Source organism: Calonectris borealis, chromosome 9, assembly GCF_964195595.1.
Source record: "Calonectris borealis chromosome 9, bCalBor7.hap1.2, whole genome shotgun sequence".
NCBI classification, from domain to species: Eukaryota; Metazoa; Chordata; class Aves; order Procellariiformes; family Procellariidae; genus Calonectris; species Calonectris borealis.
The window spans coordinates 24,087,088-24,108,110 of record NC_134320.1 but is presented as its reverse complement, the minus strand read 5'-3'; the positions used below and the strand labels follow the sequence as shown (position 1 = coordinate 24,108,110).

Genomic DNA, 21,023 nt, shown 5'->3' with positions numbered 1-21,023 from the left:
AATCGGAGGGTCCCACCCCCTCATGTGTTTGCCTCAGTCTGCAGCGTCCGTCAGCCCATGACGAGGGATGGCTATAGGCATACACGCGCAGGCGGTTACGCTCTGCCTGCCCTGCCATGCAGCAAAAGCAATCTCTGAAGAGGTTGAAAACAAGAAGAAGGACCCAAAGCCAAGGATCATAGAATCATTAAGGTTGGAAAAGACCTCTAAGATCATCGAGTCCAACCGTCAGCTCGACACCACCATGCCCACCACACCATGTCCCTAAGCGCCTCATCTACACGTCTTTTAAATACTTCCAGGGATGGTGACTCAACCGCTTCCCTGGGCAGCCTGTTCCAAGGCCTGACCACTCTTTCAGTAACGAAATTTCTCCTAATGTCCAATCTAAACCTCCCTTGGCACAACTTGAGGCCATACGCAACTTGAGGATACGACACTAGAAGAACCTATCTGGCTCAAGTCACACCCAACCTCACCACCCCACCGTTCATTTTACAAACAACAAGCCGGTGGGAAAAGGGAAATGCTTACAGCGCACCTTCAAACGCAATAGCTGGCTGTCTAGGGTTAGAGCTGTTTGTTTAGATTGCAAGACAATGGAGTTCTCAATTCCTGCGGTGGCCCGTGATAGCGAGCACCAGGTGGGCACCACCAAGACCACCACACAGCAGCCACCACCGCGGGACGGGTGTTTGGACAAGGGGTGGCCGGCAGCGTGACCCGGTCTGTAGGCAGTGCGTGTGGTTTGCGTGCATTCAGCCCGGTCTCTCAAGCAAGGCACGGCAGCCAGTCTTCAGCTATAAAAGCTGTGTGTGTAAACTAAGATTAATTCTTTACAGCAACAATCCCCAGGAAATATTAATTGTGGGCAGCATGTTAACTTCTTCCACACGGCTAAAAGCAACAGTGATTAATTATCAAACTATTGACCATCAGCCTTTCGGAAAGAGAGACAATAAAACAACTGATTATTAAAAACGATTAATGTCATTCTTGACTCAGGCTAATTATCTGAACTGCTAATAATGACCCAGGAACCTGCAGAGTCTCTGTTCTCACCAGGGCTGATGCAAGGGCCCAGTGCTTGATCAGCGGCAGCCGGGCTGAGCCAGACCTCGGGCAGGCTAAACATGGCAAGACTACATATTAGTTATTTTCTCATATCCCCCCTCCAAAAAAATGTAAAAAAAAAAAAAAAAAAATCTTCTAAGAGCCTTTCTTTAGCACATTCACATGCTACCCCACCAGCCCGCAGCGGTGGGATGCCCCGGGGTGCCACGAGGAGGGATGCTGCTGTGCAGGGGAGCGCACAAACAGCACCCTGGAGGGCAGGACATGCGCTATCCCTCCTCGTTCGGCATCTCCAAAATCTGGGACAATGTTACCGAGAACAGGCTCGTGCCCAGGACAATCTCAGGGGTTTGGCTTGGGAACCAAAGTGTCCCAGCAGCCCTGCTGCTCCCAGCTCTCCAGCAACAGGCGACCTTGGATTTCAAATGCTTTATTCACTCCCTCATACCCACACACCTCAACATCTTCATCTACTGGGTCAAACTTGGGGGTTTGCCTCCAGGTGGATCAGTCCTGGCTTCTGGCAAATGCCAGCTGGGTAATAAATAAATAAACCCTGACGAAATACCTTGGGATGCATTTCTTCATCTTTTCCCCCATGTGTTGTACCCCACAGACACAACACAGTGCAACAAAGAGCAATTGCAAAGACCGTGTCCTCTTCAAACGGCTGGCAGGGGACAGGGACAGCCCGTGGCCAGGCGCCCTGCCTGGAGGTGGCTGGTGGCACCCCGAGGTGGCTCCTGGGGGGTGACCCCTGCTCTGCCCCAGCCAGTGACGATGGTGGAGGAGCTGCCTGGGGAGCCACAGCTGTGAGACTTGCGGCTCGCAGATCCCACACGCTCTAAATTAGAGCGCAGAATAACGCTGCGTAATGGCTTAGCGATTATATGGCATTTACCAGCTAATTAAACAATCAATAGTTATTGTGCAGTTATGGAGTTAGCCCACAGTACTGTATCTTGTACCCTGTAAAATAAGGCCTTGCTAAAGCTGTAAATGGAGAGCCGCATCCCCAGGGCACTCAGCAAAGCAGCACTTGCCATTAATGACCGTTGTCCTCCTGGTATGGTTGGGAAGAAGCACGTGAGTATGTAATCTCAACATCATTTATTTCCCTGTTCAGTGTTGTAAAACTACACAAGATGAGAGAGGCAAAGGTTACCATCTGACCTATTTACTGATTTTTTTTTTCACTATTGCAAAGGCTTGCATCAAAATCCTGCTTTGGTGACGCTGTGCACGGGCCAGCGTGTGAACACCCATGGCTTGGCAGGTCTAAAAACACCAGGGGATTGCTTTGCTTTTTAACATATTCAGTGCACAATAAGTAGCCCACTGCACGTCTTCCCCCAGCTTTGTAACGATCTGTTGAAAAGGTATTCCTGTCTAACCTAGCGTCCCTTTTACTTTCAACCCGCGCATTTATTGGTGTTTGACACACCAGCAGTTGTGGCCCTGATGCTGTGATTTATCCAGGCAATCTAGGCATACACAGTATTTTAAGGACTTCTTGCTTGCTCTCTAATGCAAAGTAGAGATAAGCAGCAATAATAATGTTCTGGAACATAAAAGCAGCATTTCCTCACACTTTAGATAATGCTCTAAAGGGTCTTAGTGATCTTTATGTTTACAGCTTTGCTTTCAGCCATCAGCTACCTGCTAAAAAACACTGAGGCAATGGCTCAATTCCCCAAGTCCACCTCATTGTATTCCTGTTAGCCATTTCTTTAAACACCTTAAATAAACAAAAAAAAAAGAAAACCCAAGGACACAAAAATCCCCTACTGCAACAATGTCTGGCACAGGAGCTAGCAAGCTCTCAAGTCTTTTATCAAAAAGAGTTTACAATCTGTAACATTAGATGCAGGGTTATTAGAAAATAAAGAAAAGCTTCCGATTCAATTAGAGAGATAAACCATCACCAGCGCGGTCCCTCATTAAAATAAAAATCAAGCTATTCACAAGAGATTGTTAAGCAGCGAACAAGGAATGTTATTTCTCTCTGCAATTATCCAAAGTGAAGAGCTTGTGGCTGGGCTTCGAGGAGAGCAAGCAGAGCAGGTCGCTGCTGGGGGCTCCTGCAGCGTTCAGGTGTCCCTGGGGTTCGGCCAGAGCTGGGAAGCACCGCAGCCATGTTTTCACCTGCAGTCCTCAGCGAAGAAAGGCCTTTACTTGAAAATACAGAGATCAATCCGAACAAGTTACCTTTGCCCCTGGAGCACCAGCCTCAGAGAGCACGGCTTTGATTTACAGAAGCATTGTGTACCACCTGAAAGGGATCTTCACATCATGACCCAGAAAGCAGGATCAAAGCAACTTGTGCAGCGAGCTTCATCCCGGTGCCCACGCTTCAGCAGAGGGGTGCACTCCCTCAGGGAGCTCCTAATGTGCGCCGGCCTTGGCCAATATGTCTCTTCTCCTATGAGCAAGGAGAAGGCATGCGCTGCGGCAGGGGCTCCCCAACCTCTCCGACACAGCGGATCCTGAGGTTGGCTCCATGAACCGCTGCTCTCTGATGGCTCCTGTTACTCTGGTACTACCAGACATTCCTCAGGCTCCCCACCCGGTCAGGCCACGATATCATTCAGTCGTCAGAACAACGTAACCGTGCGCTTCGTCCCATGGGATCAATGGGAGGTTTGCACCTTGCCCATGTCCCTCCAGGTCCTGGGCAGGCCAGCTGGTTACCACCAGGACACCTGTAGTCTCCCAACACAAAAATGGCCACGCGGCATGTTAGAGCTGGCTAAGTCAGGTTTTCTGGGGGAAACATCAGGGCTGCAGTCCTGTTTCGGCAGTCTTGCAGCACACAAACATGAGATGCTCTCCCCTCCCTGGAATAAACACCTTGCTTCTGCCTCTTCCCAAGGGGAGAGCTGCTCTGCTCGCTTCAGAGAGGGACCAGCCCTGCGAAGGGGAGGTGATGCTCACCAGGCGACCACTCCTGGCAGAGAGCACAGGGGTTGGACCTGCAAAGCCCAGGTTGGGAAGCCATCACCAGAGCGGGCACCACAATGAATTACTCCTTCCACATCTAAAAATATAACTAGAGACACGCACAGCCTCTAAGAGGACAGCGATGGTGCACCTCGGGTAGCACCAGCACCCCAGTCCCACCTGAGCCAGGTTTGAAATGGCGGTGGAACAAGCATCTAATTACAGAGGACACTGCTCCTAGGTATGGACCACTTCTAAAGGCTGTTTTAGAAGGGAGCCAGAAGGTCTGTGTGTCATGAAAGTTGATCCATTTGTTTTGCTCCAAGACATAAATACAGCGGTGGTATTTGGAGGAAAAGAATCGCAGAGATCTTATTTCCAGGCTAGGTTTTAGTGTGGGACACCATAAACAGTTATGTATGCTTTATATTAAAGTCTCCTTTTGTTTATAAAGCGGGTGCTACTCCAAGACTTCAGTTTAAGAGAGCTCTGAAGTCAGTCTTAGCCTGAACTCATACCTCAATACTTACTAATTTGGTTTGGACAGCAGCGTTCCCCCCCACGTCCCCATCCCATCTGGCACCAGTACCAAGTGAATCACACCGAGGACAATCCAATTACTCCAGCAAGTTAAAAACAGTTAAGAGGAGGATTTTTTCCATCTACAGCAGGAGAAAAAGGGAACACAGAAGTGTTCACCTCCCAGAAAGCCTACGCTTGGACGTTTCTGGGTGCTTTTTCCCCACTTTGAGGTAACACATAGATGCACCAAAAGAATCAAACACAGCGCGAGGAAACCCGATCAGCAGAGCCATGCAACCAGCAGCGCCAGCACCACCCTTTTCTGCTCTCCACAAAAACATGACGCTTTCGAAAGGCCGTTAAAGGCGCATAGTTTCCACTGATTGTTAGAAATATGCACCAGTTAAAATTAGGTCACCCTCTACCATTATTTTAGCAGCTGAGAAGAAAAACAGTTCAGAAGGGAGCTCCCGTGGCGGGGAGCGCACGGTGGAAAAACAACCAACACCAGAGAGGAAGGCTCCCTGGAATATAACCTTGATAAGAACAGTTTTGGGGTGTGGTTTGTTTTTTTGGTTCCCCCCCCCCCCCTTTGTTTCTGAGGTTTTTTTTTAAACTTATTCCAGTTCAAAAATTCACACATTTGAAACTCCAGGAGTTCCAGTTCATCTTCGGTTCACTTCCATCCCTCTGTCCTCGAACTGATGGGATTAGCCTACAGCAGTGGGAGGATGGGGAAACTAGAATTCAGAACAAATATTTCCTGACAGGTAGCTTTTTAAGCACCCTTTTCGTCTTCTCTTCAGCAGGGGCAGCTCGCTGTCTTTTACCACATGACAGGCAAGAGCTGTGCCTTCCAAGCAACCAAGTAAGAGCACATGAATATATTATTTTCTACAGTCAAAAGAGAATATGGGCATGGCAGGTAAACGGAATCTCTGTGTACACACACACACACACGAGTACACAGAACTTATGCCCATGCACACAGAAGTTTTTGGAGAATGGGGCTCAGGGGTGTTATTGTCTCCCAGCAGACCCAAAATATTTGGCAAATTCCTCATGCAACCGTGCCGAGAAACATCTCCCCACCAATATATTAAGCGCAGATAAACCCAGACTTTGAAATAATTCAATCCCTCCCTAACCCCACAAGAACAATCCACAAAAAAACCTCTCATCAAGATGGCAAGTTCTGGAAATCCCCCAAGCTAAGAGGTGTTTGGGACAGGTGATGTCATTTAGCAGAGGGTGGACATTTTAAACATTTCTGTAAAGAAGTTCATGGGTTTAAAACTCTGTTCTTCACAGTCCCCTCGCTACTCTCATCTGGAGAGCTGCTTCCAGATGTTTATAGAAATTTGAAGCAAGCCTACTGACTGTTGTGGTTTTTCTCCTGCAGCAGGTTTCTGCCGGTGGAAAGGTCGGCAGCCAGCCTGCGTGCGAGCAGAGCACTAGACTGTAGCAAACTCATTTGGCAGCCTATTGCAGCCATAAACCCAGCTCTTAGAAGAGATCGAGATTTATCTATTAGAGCGCAGACTTTTCACTCCCTCCTCATCACATAATCAATAAAAAGCAACTAGGGGGAGAGGAAAAAAAAAAAGCGATTTATTTTTTAGTGACAGTTTCAGAACTAATATGAATTGCTTATTATAAGAGCTCTGTGTGCTACACGGTACTTGCACACAAGACCAAAAAGCCGGAGTTCAGCAAGGCTTCTTGTCAGGCCTGAAACAGGTCAAACCTAGCCAAGATGACGTGCTAGGATGCTCCATGTTCAACACCTGGCCAAGGCAAGCGGAATCACTTCAGGCGGAGCCCTTACCTTATAGACCTGCCCGTAGGTACCATTGCCAACAAGCTCCACCAGTTCAAAGATTCCTGCAGGATCCTAGGAGAGAAGGAAGAAAATAAAAATTATATATATTTAATAAGCAATACTTGTAGATTTCTGCAAAAATAAACATTCAACAAAGACAGATCAACATTTCACTGACAAATGTTTTGAGTGTTTTAAGCTTTTCAGGCTGCCCAGGGATTAGCCCAGTGATGTCGAGCCGGTGGCACGGCTCTGCCCAGCGCTGCCCACCTCCAGCACCTGGGCTGGGAGATGCCAGGCTGGTGCCTGTGAGCAAGCACTGATCCGTTTGACTGTCATCTGCTTGACATGTGAACGCTCAGTGCACGTTTTAAATGCAATAGCAATTATTTGCTATTAAAACTTAGGTTTTCTTACACATCAGCTTTGGGATAAAACAAGCTAACTGGTGGGATGTCACTTCTGGGCTCAAACCAGGGTTTTCCAGGTTTATTCCTGAGGTCAGCAGCATTAGTGTTACTTGGCCTAAATGTCATTTTTGGTTTGGTGCATCCTGGCCACTGACATTCTGGTTTGCCAACGGAGATGAGCAGATCCAGGGCAGCGCTACATGAGGACACAGTGACTTGGAAGGTGGCACCGAAGCACCAAAACCCATCCCCAGACCCCTCTCCGCCCGGTGTGTGCCCAGCTAGGGGAAGGGCAGTCGCACACAACACACGCACGCAGAAGCTGGAGCGCAGCCCCCGGCACAGTTAAAAGATGATACAAGCTGAGAGGTACGAGGGAGGGTGGGGAAAGAATAAACCAGCGCTGCTATTTTCTCCTCTTGGTGGGTTTTCCCCTTCCAAAAGCTTTATTTATACTATTCCGCTCCTCCTCCTTCTCCCATGCTCATCACTCCAATTTCGGATAGCACAATCCCCCTGGAAGCCGGCAGATGCAGAGGTGTCCCAGCACCCCGGGGGTCTGCGCAGCCCTGTGACCACCCAGCCCACCCGCCCACGGCAGGGGTGACCCCAGCACCCTCGGCACCACCCATCCTCTCTGCTGGAGTCACTTGAGCTATGGAACAACTTGGGGTCCCAGTGAGCAAAGGACAGCCAGCTGCGCTCCGAGAGGATGCAGACGGGTTGATTAACGGCTCTAACAGGCAAAGGAGGATCAGCCAGCAGCACTCCTTGGGAGACAGGAGCGGGGCACCCACCACCGCGTTACGGACATAGAGGTTTCATTCATTACAAAGCCCGCATCAGCTCAAGATGACTTCTGGGTCCAAAAGTCAAACACTGGGTCTTTGTGAGCAGCCGAGAAGCGAGGTTCAACACATTAATAACACCGCAAGTCAATTCATCCAAGTCTTGACGTGACCGAGGCACCTTTCCACCCAGCCCAGAACGTGCGCTGCTGCATACCTGCTGGGGTTCGGCACACCTCCCTGCCAGGGTCACAGCAACCCCGCTGATCACCCCATACATTTAGAAATGCCACATCCCGCTTCTGCCTGTTTCTCCATCATACGCGCAGCTTCCCTGGGCTGCCGCGTGGGAAGCCCGGGGGAGTCCAAGCTCAGCCTTTGGTGGGACCATCTGCAGCAAAGGGCGGGGAAGCTGCTGTGGAAGAAGGCTGGGAGACCACTGAGGACACGTCTGCTCTGATGCAAATATACCCCAACAAACCTTCAACCGGACACTCGGGCAACGTGGGTGAAACTGTGGAACAACAAGTTTCTCGGCCGGGTGTGGACATCCCGTGGCTTTATTGCCTTATTACCAGGCAGGGAAATGCCACGAACGGATGGGAAAGGGAACCAGGGAACCACTGGGTTTCCACAAACTGACTGAGAAAGGAGGGGGGAAACATGGCAGCAGCTGCTGTATTTTTCGAGTTTCTTTCCTGAGGGTTGTTCTCTGCAATGCTGAAACAACTCTGAAAGAGGCTTTTCCAGTGCTACAAGAAAATCTATTTTTGAATATTCACTAGGAGATTAAGGGAGAAGAAAGCTGTGCCTAGGGCAGATGATCAGGAGGTTTGGAGAAACATCCAGGGAAGCAGCTGGCCAATTCTGATAAAGAGAACTGCTCTTCACAACATGTTTTCCAACCCCTTTCCACAAATCCTCAAACCAAAGAGTACCCCCTCCCGCCACCCCAGGTCACTTCTCGCTCCTCTAGCCCATGCAAACGTCAGGCGTGGTGCGGCTCCACCAGGTTTATCCGAGTCCATCCATCACTCGGTTGCAGACCCGCCAGCCCCGTCCCTGCCTCCGCTGCCACCACCCCGCTTCGGCTGGGGCAGCTCGGTGCTAGCCAGGGGCAGCTCGGTGCTAGCCAGGGGCAGCTCGTGCACCAGGAGGGCTTTCCCCCACCGCTCCCACCATCCACAGCTCCAGCTCCCACCCGCCGAGCAATTTCTCTGCTGCACGTCCCCTCTCCGTCCCGTTTCCTTTCCGCAGTTTTCCAGAAGCATCGCCAAGGTAACCGGGCACCTCACGGCGCGGTGCTGAGTGACACTTCTCCCCTGACTGCTGGCACAAGCCGCCCCATCTCAGCACAGCCATGGCAACACGCCGGGAATGCCGGCAATGCGCCGGCAGCAAGCTCAGCGCAGGGGCTGATCTCTCCTCCTCGGCCCATGCAGCAGCGGGTCGGAGGGACGATCTTCTCCCCCACAGCCACTCTTCGTGCCCAGGAGTAATGTGTGGTCAGTGGCCTTTCCAGAAAACACACAGCAGAGGATGGGGTGGGCGGGGAGGGGGGGGGAATCCATCTTTCCACTCCTGGACTGGATCCTACATGGAGATGAGCTTTGCATCTTAATGGCAGCTGGGGAATGGGCTGTCCCTGGTACCCGGGGGGACATCCTGCACCTCGCACCCCGCAAAGCCCCAGCTGAGATGCTTCAGGAGGGTACCAGAGGGCGGCGACAGCAGCTTGGGCAGGCCAGAGCGGGCAGCGAGGGAGGAAACTACAGAGGCAGGCTGCACGGGGGCTTCTGCGTTAGCTAGGGGAAAAGAAATCCACCCTGCAGAGCCCTGACGGGGACCAGTCCAGGCCAAGCAGGGAGCAATCTCAGACCAAATATAGCCTGCGTGCTGCCTGGCCCTCGGCTGGGGGTGGCCTCAACGCTCGTTACACGCAGCTGCTTCCAGCCTGGCACCCACCACCTTCTGCCGGTGCCCTCTGCCCCATGGAGGAGGGACACACAGTCGGGGAGGCTGCGACCCTCCTGCCACGGCAGCCTCCTCTTCCCGCACCCCAGACCACCTACAAACTGTATTTACCTTTTTTTTTTTTTAACTGAAAATGTGGACTCAATAACAAGCCCATAAATAAAAGGAAAAAATTGAGGTGTTCTGTTAGTTTAGGAAAAGAAGATGCACTGTTTAAAACAAGGGGGAAAGAACCAGCATTTAAGACAAACCCACAAATAATTTTCAGCTCTATGTTAGCTTCAGGCAGAAGATTTGTATGGTTGTAGTAGCACCAGGGCTCTGCCGAGAGCCCTTGTACCAAGGTAGCGTCCCTCCTCCTCCCCTGAACAAGGGAGGGGAGCAGAAAGGCAGGCAGGGGCAAGACAGAGCCAAAACCCAGCGCCAGCCGGGGCTGTGCTCGGGAGGCCCCGACACCCATGCACCGCGGCAAGGCAGGGCTGGTTTCAGCCCACGTTAACCTCACCCCGGGTCCGTAGGGGCCAGCAGCGCCCACCGCCCCGCACGCCAGCTCCAGCCGCACAAGCCCAGGCAGGGGTTGCGGAGCTGCAGGGACGCCGGCGGATGTTTGCACATCACCCGCTACCAGCTATTCCCGTTTTAGACCCGCAGCGATGCACAGCTCGACCATTTCCTGCTAAGGAAAGAAAGAGCTTATTTTTAGTGTAAAAAAGTCAGCTTTCTGGGGTGGTGCAGGCTCAGCGTCCCGCTCCCAGAAGATCCCAGAAGACCCCAGCTGTAGCCTTCTCCATGCGAAGGTACCACCGACCCCGGCGCGGCTGCTTGCCCGCCACGGCACACAAAGCCTCGTTGAGGAGGATGAATTACTCGGAATTTGTGCCAGAAGACATAGCAGCAAACTCAGGCATGGGGTTCTTCATAGAGCAACGAAACGCTCAACAAGAGGATCTTTCAGCTGCTCATGGAATGGGAAATGTTTTACATAGTGGCACCCGCGGCAAGGGCTGCGCAGACCCGGTGGTCCTCCGGCCAGGGACGGGCTGGCACCCGAGCTCTCCCATGCCGGGATGTGACCCTGCTTCCACAGCTGCAGCCAGGACAGGCTCAAATTCAAGTGGGAAATTGTTATGCTCCTCACCTGCCTCCCAGGAAAATCAGTCGTACTAAAGTCTCAGTGGCTAAAACCACTCTGAGACACAGAACAAGGCAAGAGCATCATCTTTTCCAGCAATATCGGGGGGGGGGGAGGGAAAAGTCCACTTTATTTCAATAAACAGTATATTTAAAACCGCTGCATTATCAGAAAAGGGACTTCTGTACGTGGATGATAAAACAGGATGTATCCAAATTTCAGCAACAAAACAGGCATCCCTTTTGAAGGGCTTATCGGCGTGGAGCACGCAGCAGCGGGGCTCGCAGCAGGAGCACACTCCTGGTTAAAACCGCTCCGCTCTGCCTAACCCAGACCCCACAGAGCTACAGCTAGAAAAGCTAGAGCTGAAAGACGTCCTCGCCTACACCATGACGTCTCAACGAGTCCAAGGCACAAAAGAGCCAACACTTTGTTTGAGGAGACTATTTAGAGAGTAATATCCATATCCAGGGCTAAGTCAGCTAAGGATTGAGGGCTGCAGGCATGTGTCGGTGTTGGCTATGGTGGCCACTGAGTTAGCAGATCACCAGTTAGCTGTCCTTAAATATGGCCATGAAGATGTCCACAAACACAAGAAGCAGTTATACACAGTCTGTACACCAAACCTCCTTGTTTTCCTTGAAGGACCCTCATTTTTCTCCCTTCTAGCCCACACAAAAGGTACGCAACAGAAAGGGTTACATGAAGAGACAGTGGAGAGATGCTCGGGGGAACCAAGGGGCACACCAATTAAACCGTGATTGCTGTGAATGCACGGGAGGGAAAATGAGAGATCAGAGCCTCTATAATCATTGTGCACTTAGTCCCCCAATTCTGAGCAGCTAATGACAACTTCCAGCCAAAAATCACGGAGATAACCAGTCATTAAGTAAATGTTATAACCCTAGAGAAGGAAAACGCACTGCATAACCGGAGGCAGCACACAGTTATGGGTCAGCAGCAGAGGAGCATCCCCAGGCACTAGTTAGCTGAAGCAACTCCACGGCACTAGGAGAGGTTTTTTAATCTCCACTAAGGATAAAGCCTAACATTTCCAAACATCAGGATTTTATGAGCCTCTGCCTCACAGCTCCATAATAAAACAGCCTCAACAGGAGATCCCATTAAACTTATCAGGCACCAGTCCAACCAAAGCAGGCTTACAAAGCCATTTACTCACAGCCCTCAATACCAGGCCAGTGAGCTCTGCCTGTGAGCAGGTACCTTTGCTCAGACAAGTCCTGGCAGTTACAAGGAGAGATTTTGGCACTGGGAAGCACCAAAGGGTCATTCCTCCCAAGCAGCTGGCTCTGGTAAATTAATGGCAATGCCACGGCATGCAGAAAGCTTGCGTAATCCCGTAATCCCACCCAGCATCACGCAGCTTGGCACGACGGCAGTGGGCAGCGCTCTCAACACAAGTGGTTGTCTTGAGATGTAGCGTACGTACACAACTGCCTGGAGAAAGTCAAGCCTTCTAACCCCACCAAGCTCCAACCAGGAGAGGAAGCTCATTAATTCAGCACGTGAGATAGGCTTCACAAGGAATGCAGAAGAGACAGAAAAGCCCTTCAGCAATTCGATTCGATACGTAAAATTGTTATCAGGGTAATGTATTTCTGATTACGCAAAATATCACGATGAGGAACGAGTATAAGGACCAACCCCTAAGTTTACATGCTATATACTTGCCCAGATTTTGTTTCCCAAGGCCAAATGCCCGAGCTAGACCACGCTCTGTGAAGCCATCCTTCATGTTAGCAAAGTCAGAAGCTTTGTAGATGTAGATGTGCAGCCATGCACATCTCCCAAGCATCAGGACCTGAGTAACCTCAAGCTCTAAGAAGTCAACTCTATTCCTTCTGAAGACACATCAACTCACCCATTTTGCAATACTTTTTACACTGGTTTCTACAGTGGGAATTGAAGCACTTGTATGATTTGACAAAACGAGGTCCAGACCTTGGGGAAGCTACCCCAGATGGCATGTAGTTCGGAGAAAAATGCAAGGGTTTGAAGAGTACCTGAAGACACAGTTGGTTTTCAGTAATCAACTAGTTGTCTCCATCTGCAAGGCACTTCTAGTCTACAGCTCTGTGAGTCACAGGAAGATGGACTGCACAAGCCGGGAGAGGATTACTAATATAGCTGCAGACAACAGCAAGCAAAGCAGGAAGGCAAAGGCCAAGGCAACAAAATATTGATCGAGTTACTGGGAACTTCCAGAAAAAGAGGTTGGGGACATTACCTTTTTGAGCTTCAAACACTGCCTTCCCATCACACAGACATAGCCCTAAGCCTGCCCATTAATTAAAGCAGTGCAAAATAACTCAACAGGCTGCACAGGTATTTTTTTGAGATATTTTGCTTTGGTTATGAGCCAAGTAGTGAAGCAGAACCACGCTGGACTACTGGATGCTATTCAGCCCTCACGGGGATTGCTTAATCTCGCGTCTTCTCCTCCTAGCTTTGGTACTTTTCCCCTCCTTCGCCCACCCATCCAGAGACGCACAAGACAAGCTATCATCAATGCCATCTACCACTGCACCTCCTGCCTACTCAAGCGATACAAGCTGCTCTACTTGGAAGAGTAATAAGGAACTCGCCGAGGGTTTTGTTTTCATTTTGAAGAAGCAGTTTGTCCTCCCTCACCCCCAAACACCCAGCTCCGTATCTTAAACGAAGATTTTAGTCAAGAAACAACACTCCTATACAGCATAAGGAAAACTGTTGTCAGGGCTAAGTTATTAACAGAAGAAAAATTTCTCCACTCGACAGCTGAGAGAAGCCTGTTTACAAATCTATTTGAACAATTCCTCTTCAGCATCTCACGAGGAGCCGTTCCTCCAGCCCCCGACTGAGAGCCACTTCAGTGCTCTGCCCATCTCCTCTTCCTACACCATAAATCAGCTCTCCCAGGTCTCCAACACTCCTCTCCCTAGCTTCTTGCTGCAGTAAAGCTCCAGTCACCACAGTGCACCTCCTTCCTTTCTAAAATGTTAAGACCTGCCAATAGTTGGCAACAGCAAAATTAAATAAGAACTAATCACCACATTGGGATTTTCAGTCAATAAAGCTGGATTACTTCTTCAACTATTACCTGTTCAATTTAAGACCTAAGTGTGGATTTGTAGCCACCAGCCAGCAAAGGTATAGCCAACACCACTACTGAAGGAAGAAAAGTAAAAAATTCCCCATGCACATACACAGCCCAGTCCCACTTGGTCCTGCTGAGGCCAAGCCCCTGAAGCTACAATACATCGACCTATTCCAGATTTCGTGCTCACAGACTAGCACTTGCACACACAAAATTAGAGTTCTTCTGACCTAGTTTCTCCTTCCTACCATGTCAATAAAAAAAGCAGCCACTCTGTACACCCTCCACAAATATGAAATATGGGAGCTCCAAGCCATTAAGGAACACATACAGACCTGGAAACAAAGATGATGCATTTGTACCACTGCAGACAGTGGGTCCCACAGCTCAAGATGCAGTAGTGATACCAGGAGAGGACAACAATGACTACACGACATATATAAAGCGAACCTTCCCCCAACAGGGCACACTGGAGCAGCCCAGTCTAAGGAAAAGCCACCCACAAGCTACACACACTAATCAAAGCAAGAAGGGTCCAAGCCTCCTCTCCATTCCTTCAAAAGCCTGACCTAAGCATCACTAGCCACAAGGCAACTCCATCTCATCCTGATGTCACTCAAGCAAGAGGCAACGGGTTTTGACTTGAAGCTAATGAAGATCAACATCTGGTCTCCATGAGTCTCACCATGGTAAGAAGATGCTGACTGAGATAATCAATAACCCTTCAGACAATACAATTCTACTTATTCTTCATTTAAAGTTGGACTCCCTCCAAATCAGACAATCCTCTCTCATTTTTAAAGCTCTACAGCACATCCCATAGATCCCCAGGACAGCCTCCATGAATTGTTTGCAGTTGTATGATAAGCCCTCCTTCCAGTTCACAGAAGACTGTTCATCTGGAAGAGTTAGAAGTCAATCAGTCCAGAAGCACCAGCAAAAGCACTACTGCTAAGTGAACCCTGAGGTTTCCAACGCCGTGTTAGATGAATGCAGCCTCAGTACAATCAGCCACTTCAACATATGCCTAATTCAAGCACACAACTTCAACGGGACAATATATAAAAGGCTTGGCTAAGCTCAGTGTCTCTAAAAAGCTACTGTGCCAATTATAAATCATATCTATAGTCCCCAGAAGATCTAAAGTCACTACTAGTATTGTACCACACTTCTTCGGATGCAGCCATCAATTAGAGCACAGCAGCTGGACACTCTCCTCACGGGAAGTCACTTATCTGCAGTTTCAGACCAATAAGATATTATTCCTCAATGTTTAGATCTCACCCCTCTGAGAAATAAAGAGTTTCGCCTCAGCCAGCAAATGTTTGCATCAAGCTGAAATTGCTACCTACTAGTAAACGCTGTCAAAGGTTTATGGGGTCTCAGAGGAGTTGGTTTAATTACTTACCAAAGCAGCTGTTTCGAGAGCTACAGCCTCTTAACATACCACTCCTAGAGCCACACTTTGAAAAGCAAGGTTGCTGCCAAGCTCACACCAAAAGCGGAGAGCCCTCTCCGCATGTAGGCAAAAATTCAGTCTCCAACAGCAGGTCACATTTGTGGTTTGGTCTGTGGATGTCTATAGGGGTGACAGCTCAGAAGCCAGCATGCACCTTTCCAAGTCACTGCAGACTGGACATCCCAGCTTCTGCAGCCCTCGCCGGAGACTGCTGAGGTCAGCCGTCTGGGGTTGCCTTTGTCAAGAAGAGAGAGCCTTGCTCCTTCCTTGTAGTGAGAGTTGGGGCCAGAGGAATGCCTTAAAATGGGAGAACGTCTCACTTCCAGATGCATTTAGGAGCAAAAAAAGCAAAGCAATCTTAAAACCCTTTGCTTTTTAAAAAGTAGGATGGTTTTGCACCTCTATGCCTGTTTTTAAGTTATGGTTGAGGATGTGGGCTGAGCTGACCAGGGAAAAGTTGACAGGGATGAAACGATTGTGTCATTGTGACACCAACAACCTATAGACTACAGCCTTCAACAGCAGGGATCTGTGCAACAACCAACATACAGGCTGGGCATGTATGCATGCACGCCAAGGAGCCTCAGAGAGACTTAAAGCCAAGGGAGAGCTGAGAAGGCACCTGGCCAGAGCTGTGACCATTCATGTTCACCCAGCAGCAGCAGATGAGCATTACAGCCAAAGGTACCGCACTGGGAGGGCTTGGTCTTGTGGAGCTGCTGGGAACCCTTCATGCCATCTCAACAGAGCAGGAGTTACACATTGGTCTTAAGAGAGACAACATAGGTGGAGAGCCTCGCCCATCAGAAATCACTATATCCCCATTTAAAGTGATTGCCATTACTTTTTAATATTTTGTTGAAAACAAGGCAGAGTCCCTCTATGCGTGTCTGGAGAAACATCAACTCCCTACGGGATTCGGTCGAGTTTCTCACACCAGTCCGATTTTCACAGATCATCTAGAGATGGAGTTATCTGCTGGTTTAGTGCTTTTCAAAGAGTTCACCCACTGCCTGTCACTTCACCAGCTCCTTACGGTTGGTTCTGCAAGGGCTGGTTAGCAGGAGAGGATCAGGTAACTCTCCAGTAGCAATAGTTTCAAAAAAGGACAATATGGGGAGCAAGTTACATCGAACTACTGAGCATTCAACTAGTTGCAGAGCTCTGCAAGATGCAGCCAATGGACTGTAAAAAACACACCTATACTCAACAAGCCCCCAAAACTGCGCATTATAAACACATTTTTTCATAGAATTGTCTTCACAAAGCAGCAAAATTATTTTAAAGAATATCAAATACATGTTAATTTGTGTGTTTCGTATCTGGAAAGACCTTTCTCACCCAAGAGTTAAGAAGTTGCAGGGAAGGGGGAGGGAAGGCTTCTCACCTTTTTCCTACATTTCACAGGCTGCCTTGAGTAATGCCAGACTCGGCAGGGAGTCCGAAGGTTTGGTCTTGACAGACACTCACTTAAACAGGGTGGGAAACAAGGTCCCACAGCAAAAAGCAAGCTCCTGCCTGATGCATGCCAAAAAAAACGGCCAGAAAGTCAGAGACAATCCACAGTCGCTGAAATGATTTGCAATAATTTTTTTGCCAGGTCGTAAAGCATTTCTCATAGCAAGACTTCTGTATTTCTTGGTGGCTTCTTACATTGTGAAACACTCCTGTAAGTTCAGGAAGATGCTTTTTATTTCAAATCCCAATGCCCCAAGTTACTAAACTCGGGGTGGGGGCAAGGATTATTCAGTTTAGTTCATTTGGTATATGCATTGCAATGGCACTTCAGCCAAGACAAAGCGGAGGGACCTTTCTCACACAGGCATCCTAGGAAGATGTGCTGGTTTTGCTTTGCAAGTCACCACGATGCCCCATAAATCCAAGCACCACCTTTCGCTTTATGGGATCAGCTGAGCTCCCTGTCAAATTACAGCCCCGTGACACCTCCCTGCCTTGGCAGCTCTGTTAGCTCTGGTCCCCGGAGCCAGCCGTGACATTATCTGGCCTCTCTGCCTAGCAAAACGCTCTTGCTAGAGCTCCAGTTTTATTTATTGGCTTTCACAAGTAGGCTGGAAACATTAACACAACACACACACAGCAGCAAAGCAAGCCCTGTAAGACCACAGGTACCAGCCTGCTGAAGACCAGTACAAAATGGGAAAACAAAGCAGGTGGAGAAGTCCATAATACTTGGATTTTCAACAGGGAACTCCCACCTGGCAGCAGACCAAGCCCTCCTGCAGGCACAAGGTGCTCCAGGAGCCCAGCATCCACCAGCTGCCCATCTCACCCCTGCCCACGGTCCTTCCCCATGCTCAGGCTTCAAGGAAGCTCTTCAGGTCCACCTCCTCCAACCCAAAAAGAGACAACCGCACATCCCCAAGCAGGATTTGGCCCACAGTCATAAGTGGTGAGATTAATCATGTGGGTGTAGGGATGTGAAAAGGGGATGGGAAACATTTGTAACTACTTCTAAATTAATTGCTGTTATTGTTATTTGATTTGCTAAACCCTCCAGGGCTAGATTTTATTTTAGAAAACTATGAACATATCAGATTAATCAACTTAAAATAAATGGGCTCGATTTATTTATTTCTGCTGTATCTACTCCTCTTTAAGCTTGGCAAGTCATTGCATTCTTTCCATCCAAGAAAAAGAACAGGGGTTTTGATTTATTATTATTTTAAAGGAACCTCTACAAAGCTTTGTAAGTTTAAATCACGGCAAAGGTATGCTGTGAAGGAGGGCAAGTGCAAGTTTGCATTTAGGAGCGTATGGTTTCCATACGCCGCAGACACCGGCTCTGCGCTGGGAGCCCACCAGGAGAGTCTCCACAAAATCCAAGCAAATCAGATCTATTTACCAATATTTTAGACATCCAGAGAGTGGAAAGATACCCTACCACACAGCCAAGCCCGATGAGCAAACACAACAGGGGCCATCCCAGTGCGAGACACCCAGTCCCAGCCACACTTCTTGCAGAAAAGTCCTGCCAGCGAGGGAGAAGTTTAATCTTCTCTAGCCAGATTTCACTGTCGGGTCAGCATCCTTCCCCCCCTCCTAATCCCCTGCCCTCAGCTTTAGCAACGCAGTGATGCTTCTGCCAGCAAACTAAAAAGAAAAGCCCTCACATATATTATGCTGAAGAAAATTAATCTTGTGTTCCACAGAATATTAAGTGGATTACATCTACAGCCTCCAAGGAGAAAAATGTTGATTTCCATGTATCTTGTGCTATTATTCACCTCTATGAGTTTTTCTACCAGCATAACGTTAATCATGATAATTTCCCGTTATTCAGTGCAGAGCTCAACTGGCTTAACAGACCAAGCAAGAAGAGCAGGAGTGGGACCTCTCAGTGGCCACAAGGAAGATCAAACCACTGTGGCACTGTTGCTGCACAGGACAATGTTCAAGGTGAAGAACAAAGTCAGCTTCATTTTTTTTTTTTTGGATGACTATGGCGGGATCACCCTTGAACATCAATGTCTCCTTGTAAAGGTAAGAGAATAGCATAGACCCTTTAAAAGAAAATTGCTAACATCACTTGAAACGTGCCATTAAACTAGATACAGCAGACATGGCGAGATGGACATTTCTGACCCCTGGGGAATCACGGCGGAGGGAGAACACCAATAAAAACTTGAGGTGCCAGATCTCACACCCAGCAGGGAGCCCTGACCCCCGGCCGAAGGAGAAGACCACCTCCCGAGGGTGATCCCCACCGTGCACGGGAGCACCAGCTCCCCACCCGCGGGCGCTGCAGCCACCACCAGCACCCTTTCCAAACACCCTCACCAGCACGGGAAGCCCAGCCCTCTGTTCCCCGCATTCCGGGTAACCATTCAAACCGTTGCAAAGTGCCACCAGCTGACTTACTAGAGTTTTACACTTTCTTTGCAGAGGTGTTAATGACTCTAAAAAAGCACAAGACTCAGATAAGCAGCTTTAATACCATTTAAATGCTTACCATTAGAAGAAACTGAGAGAGCCTGCAAGGGCCAGACTCTCAGAGGGTGGCACATCCATGGAAGCTGCTGCTCACGTGAGAGGAGTGTAAATTACTCAGCACGGAGTAAGCAAGATCAAAGCCACTCCGAAAGGATGCAACCCACTACCAGTGATGCAAACTCAGCCCAAGCTTTTCTGAATATTTCACAAGCAGGCTGATGAGTTTAAAAGGCCAAAAGGAGCGTTTTGATGATGCTGCACAAAGTAAGGAAAGGAAAGGAAAAGAAATATCAGGAGATGTGCTTCTTTCTAGACATGATACGCGACCAAGAACTCAGCCCCAGTTTGATGCATGGAGAGACTCACAATTTCCATTTACATCTTGCTGTCTGCGCAGGGAAGAGGAACACAGCTTCTCAGCTGTAATTCCCAGGCTCCATCCCCTTTTTTATAGTTCCTAGAATAATTTGAATTCTACACAACGAACGTCAGAGCTGATAAGAAAAGCCTTATCGGATGAAGTAACTTACAGCTTCCCACGTGGGCAAGACAAAGAGATAATGGCTACGGAAGCAGATAAGGGTGCTCGTAACCAGAAGTCAAATCCATGCAAGAGTTTCAGCAACAACGCACTGTCTCAGAAAGTAAAACAAATAGCACCACAAACTCTGCCCAGCCACCCTACATCCTCAGAGAGCTGTCTGCGGCGCCCAGCATCACCTCACCCCACCTAGCAGACCCGGCTGGCCCGTCACCGTCTCTCCTGGTCAGAGGGGAGGGCGGCCGCAGCAGTTTCATTGTAAGGCAGTGTGGCGCACGCTCAGCTGAGCTCCGGTCCACCTTACAGCCCCAGGCTACAGCGAGGAAGATAAATTACTACGAGACCAAGATGCCCTTGTAATCCTTTCCTCCTCTGAAGACCTGACGTATTGGAAAAGGAATATTTCATTATGCGGGGAAACCAGTTCCGCTATCTGTGCTTCCCCAGACCGCAAGCGCTCTGAAGCCAGGACGGAGTTTTCGGTCGGGGTGACAGCGAGTACCGTGCTACTACAATTCACACTGTAGGAAAATTCAGAATTCTGCAACTGGATCCATCAAGAACCCCCCCATTCAGACATAAAGTTATCCCTGTTAACTTTAGCATCTATCCCGGGGCCCAAACAAACTCCAGCACCGCGTCTCGCTGTTGCCAGAGATCCAGGTTGTTCAGTAATATTGAAACTTGTGGCAGGCTGCCAGCGGCACGGGCGCACCTTGGGTTCCCTTACGCTAAAGCAGAGATGCAGGATGTGATCCTTACCGCTGAGTTCGTCCAAGAACTCTAACCTGTTGGGTATTATCTTCCCATCTGATTTCCTCCCTGAAAATTGACACCTGCAAGTTATTTCCCTTCCCTCATGTCCCAAATCTCACTCTGTTGGCAAGTTTACAAGACAAGCATTTATTCAAAGGAATTTGCTCATCAAGTCTTGCAGACACCAAAACCACATTATCTAATCTTAGGAGAGCATAGCTTAATGCCTACAGCAGGATGAGAGGCCAGAGGGTTTGACTTCTACCCCCGACTCTGCCAGGGCTGCATCGCCTGTAAGTGAATCTAGAGAAGATGCTTGACCCCTCCTCACCTTCATTTCCCCTGCTATGAGACCATCCTAGCATTCCTTTCCTCACAGGGGATCTTAGCTATAAACTCCTCATTAGCATCTGAAGAGAGTTACGCATCTCCGGATGTGTATGTAAAGAGAAGTATGAAAGAGTGGAGAAGCAGCACTGGCCATGGAGCCTGGAGACAGCTCCTCTTCAGCGTATTCTGGCAAACCGAACCGCATTGCACTCCACAGCTGTGCTTAG

The 21,023-nt window shown here is 49.1% G+C and overlaps 1 protein-coding gene across 4 annotated transcripts in view; it reads right to left on the bottom strand.

Moving 5' to 3' along the window:
* TNIK (TRAF2 and NCK interacting kinase) overlaps positions 1–21,023 on the bottom strand; it is a 167,096-nt gene that overhangs the window by 132,049 nt on the left and 14,024 nt on the right. For all 4 annotated transcript variants that reach the window (XM_075157392.1, XM_075157389.1, XM_075157391.1 and 1 more), the window contains exon 2: positions 6,365–6,430. In XM_075157392.1, the coding sequence (XP_075013493.1) occupies positions 6,365–6,430 (66 nt within the window). The remainder of the gene's footprint in view (positions 1–6,364; positions 6,431–21,023) is intronic.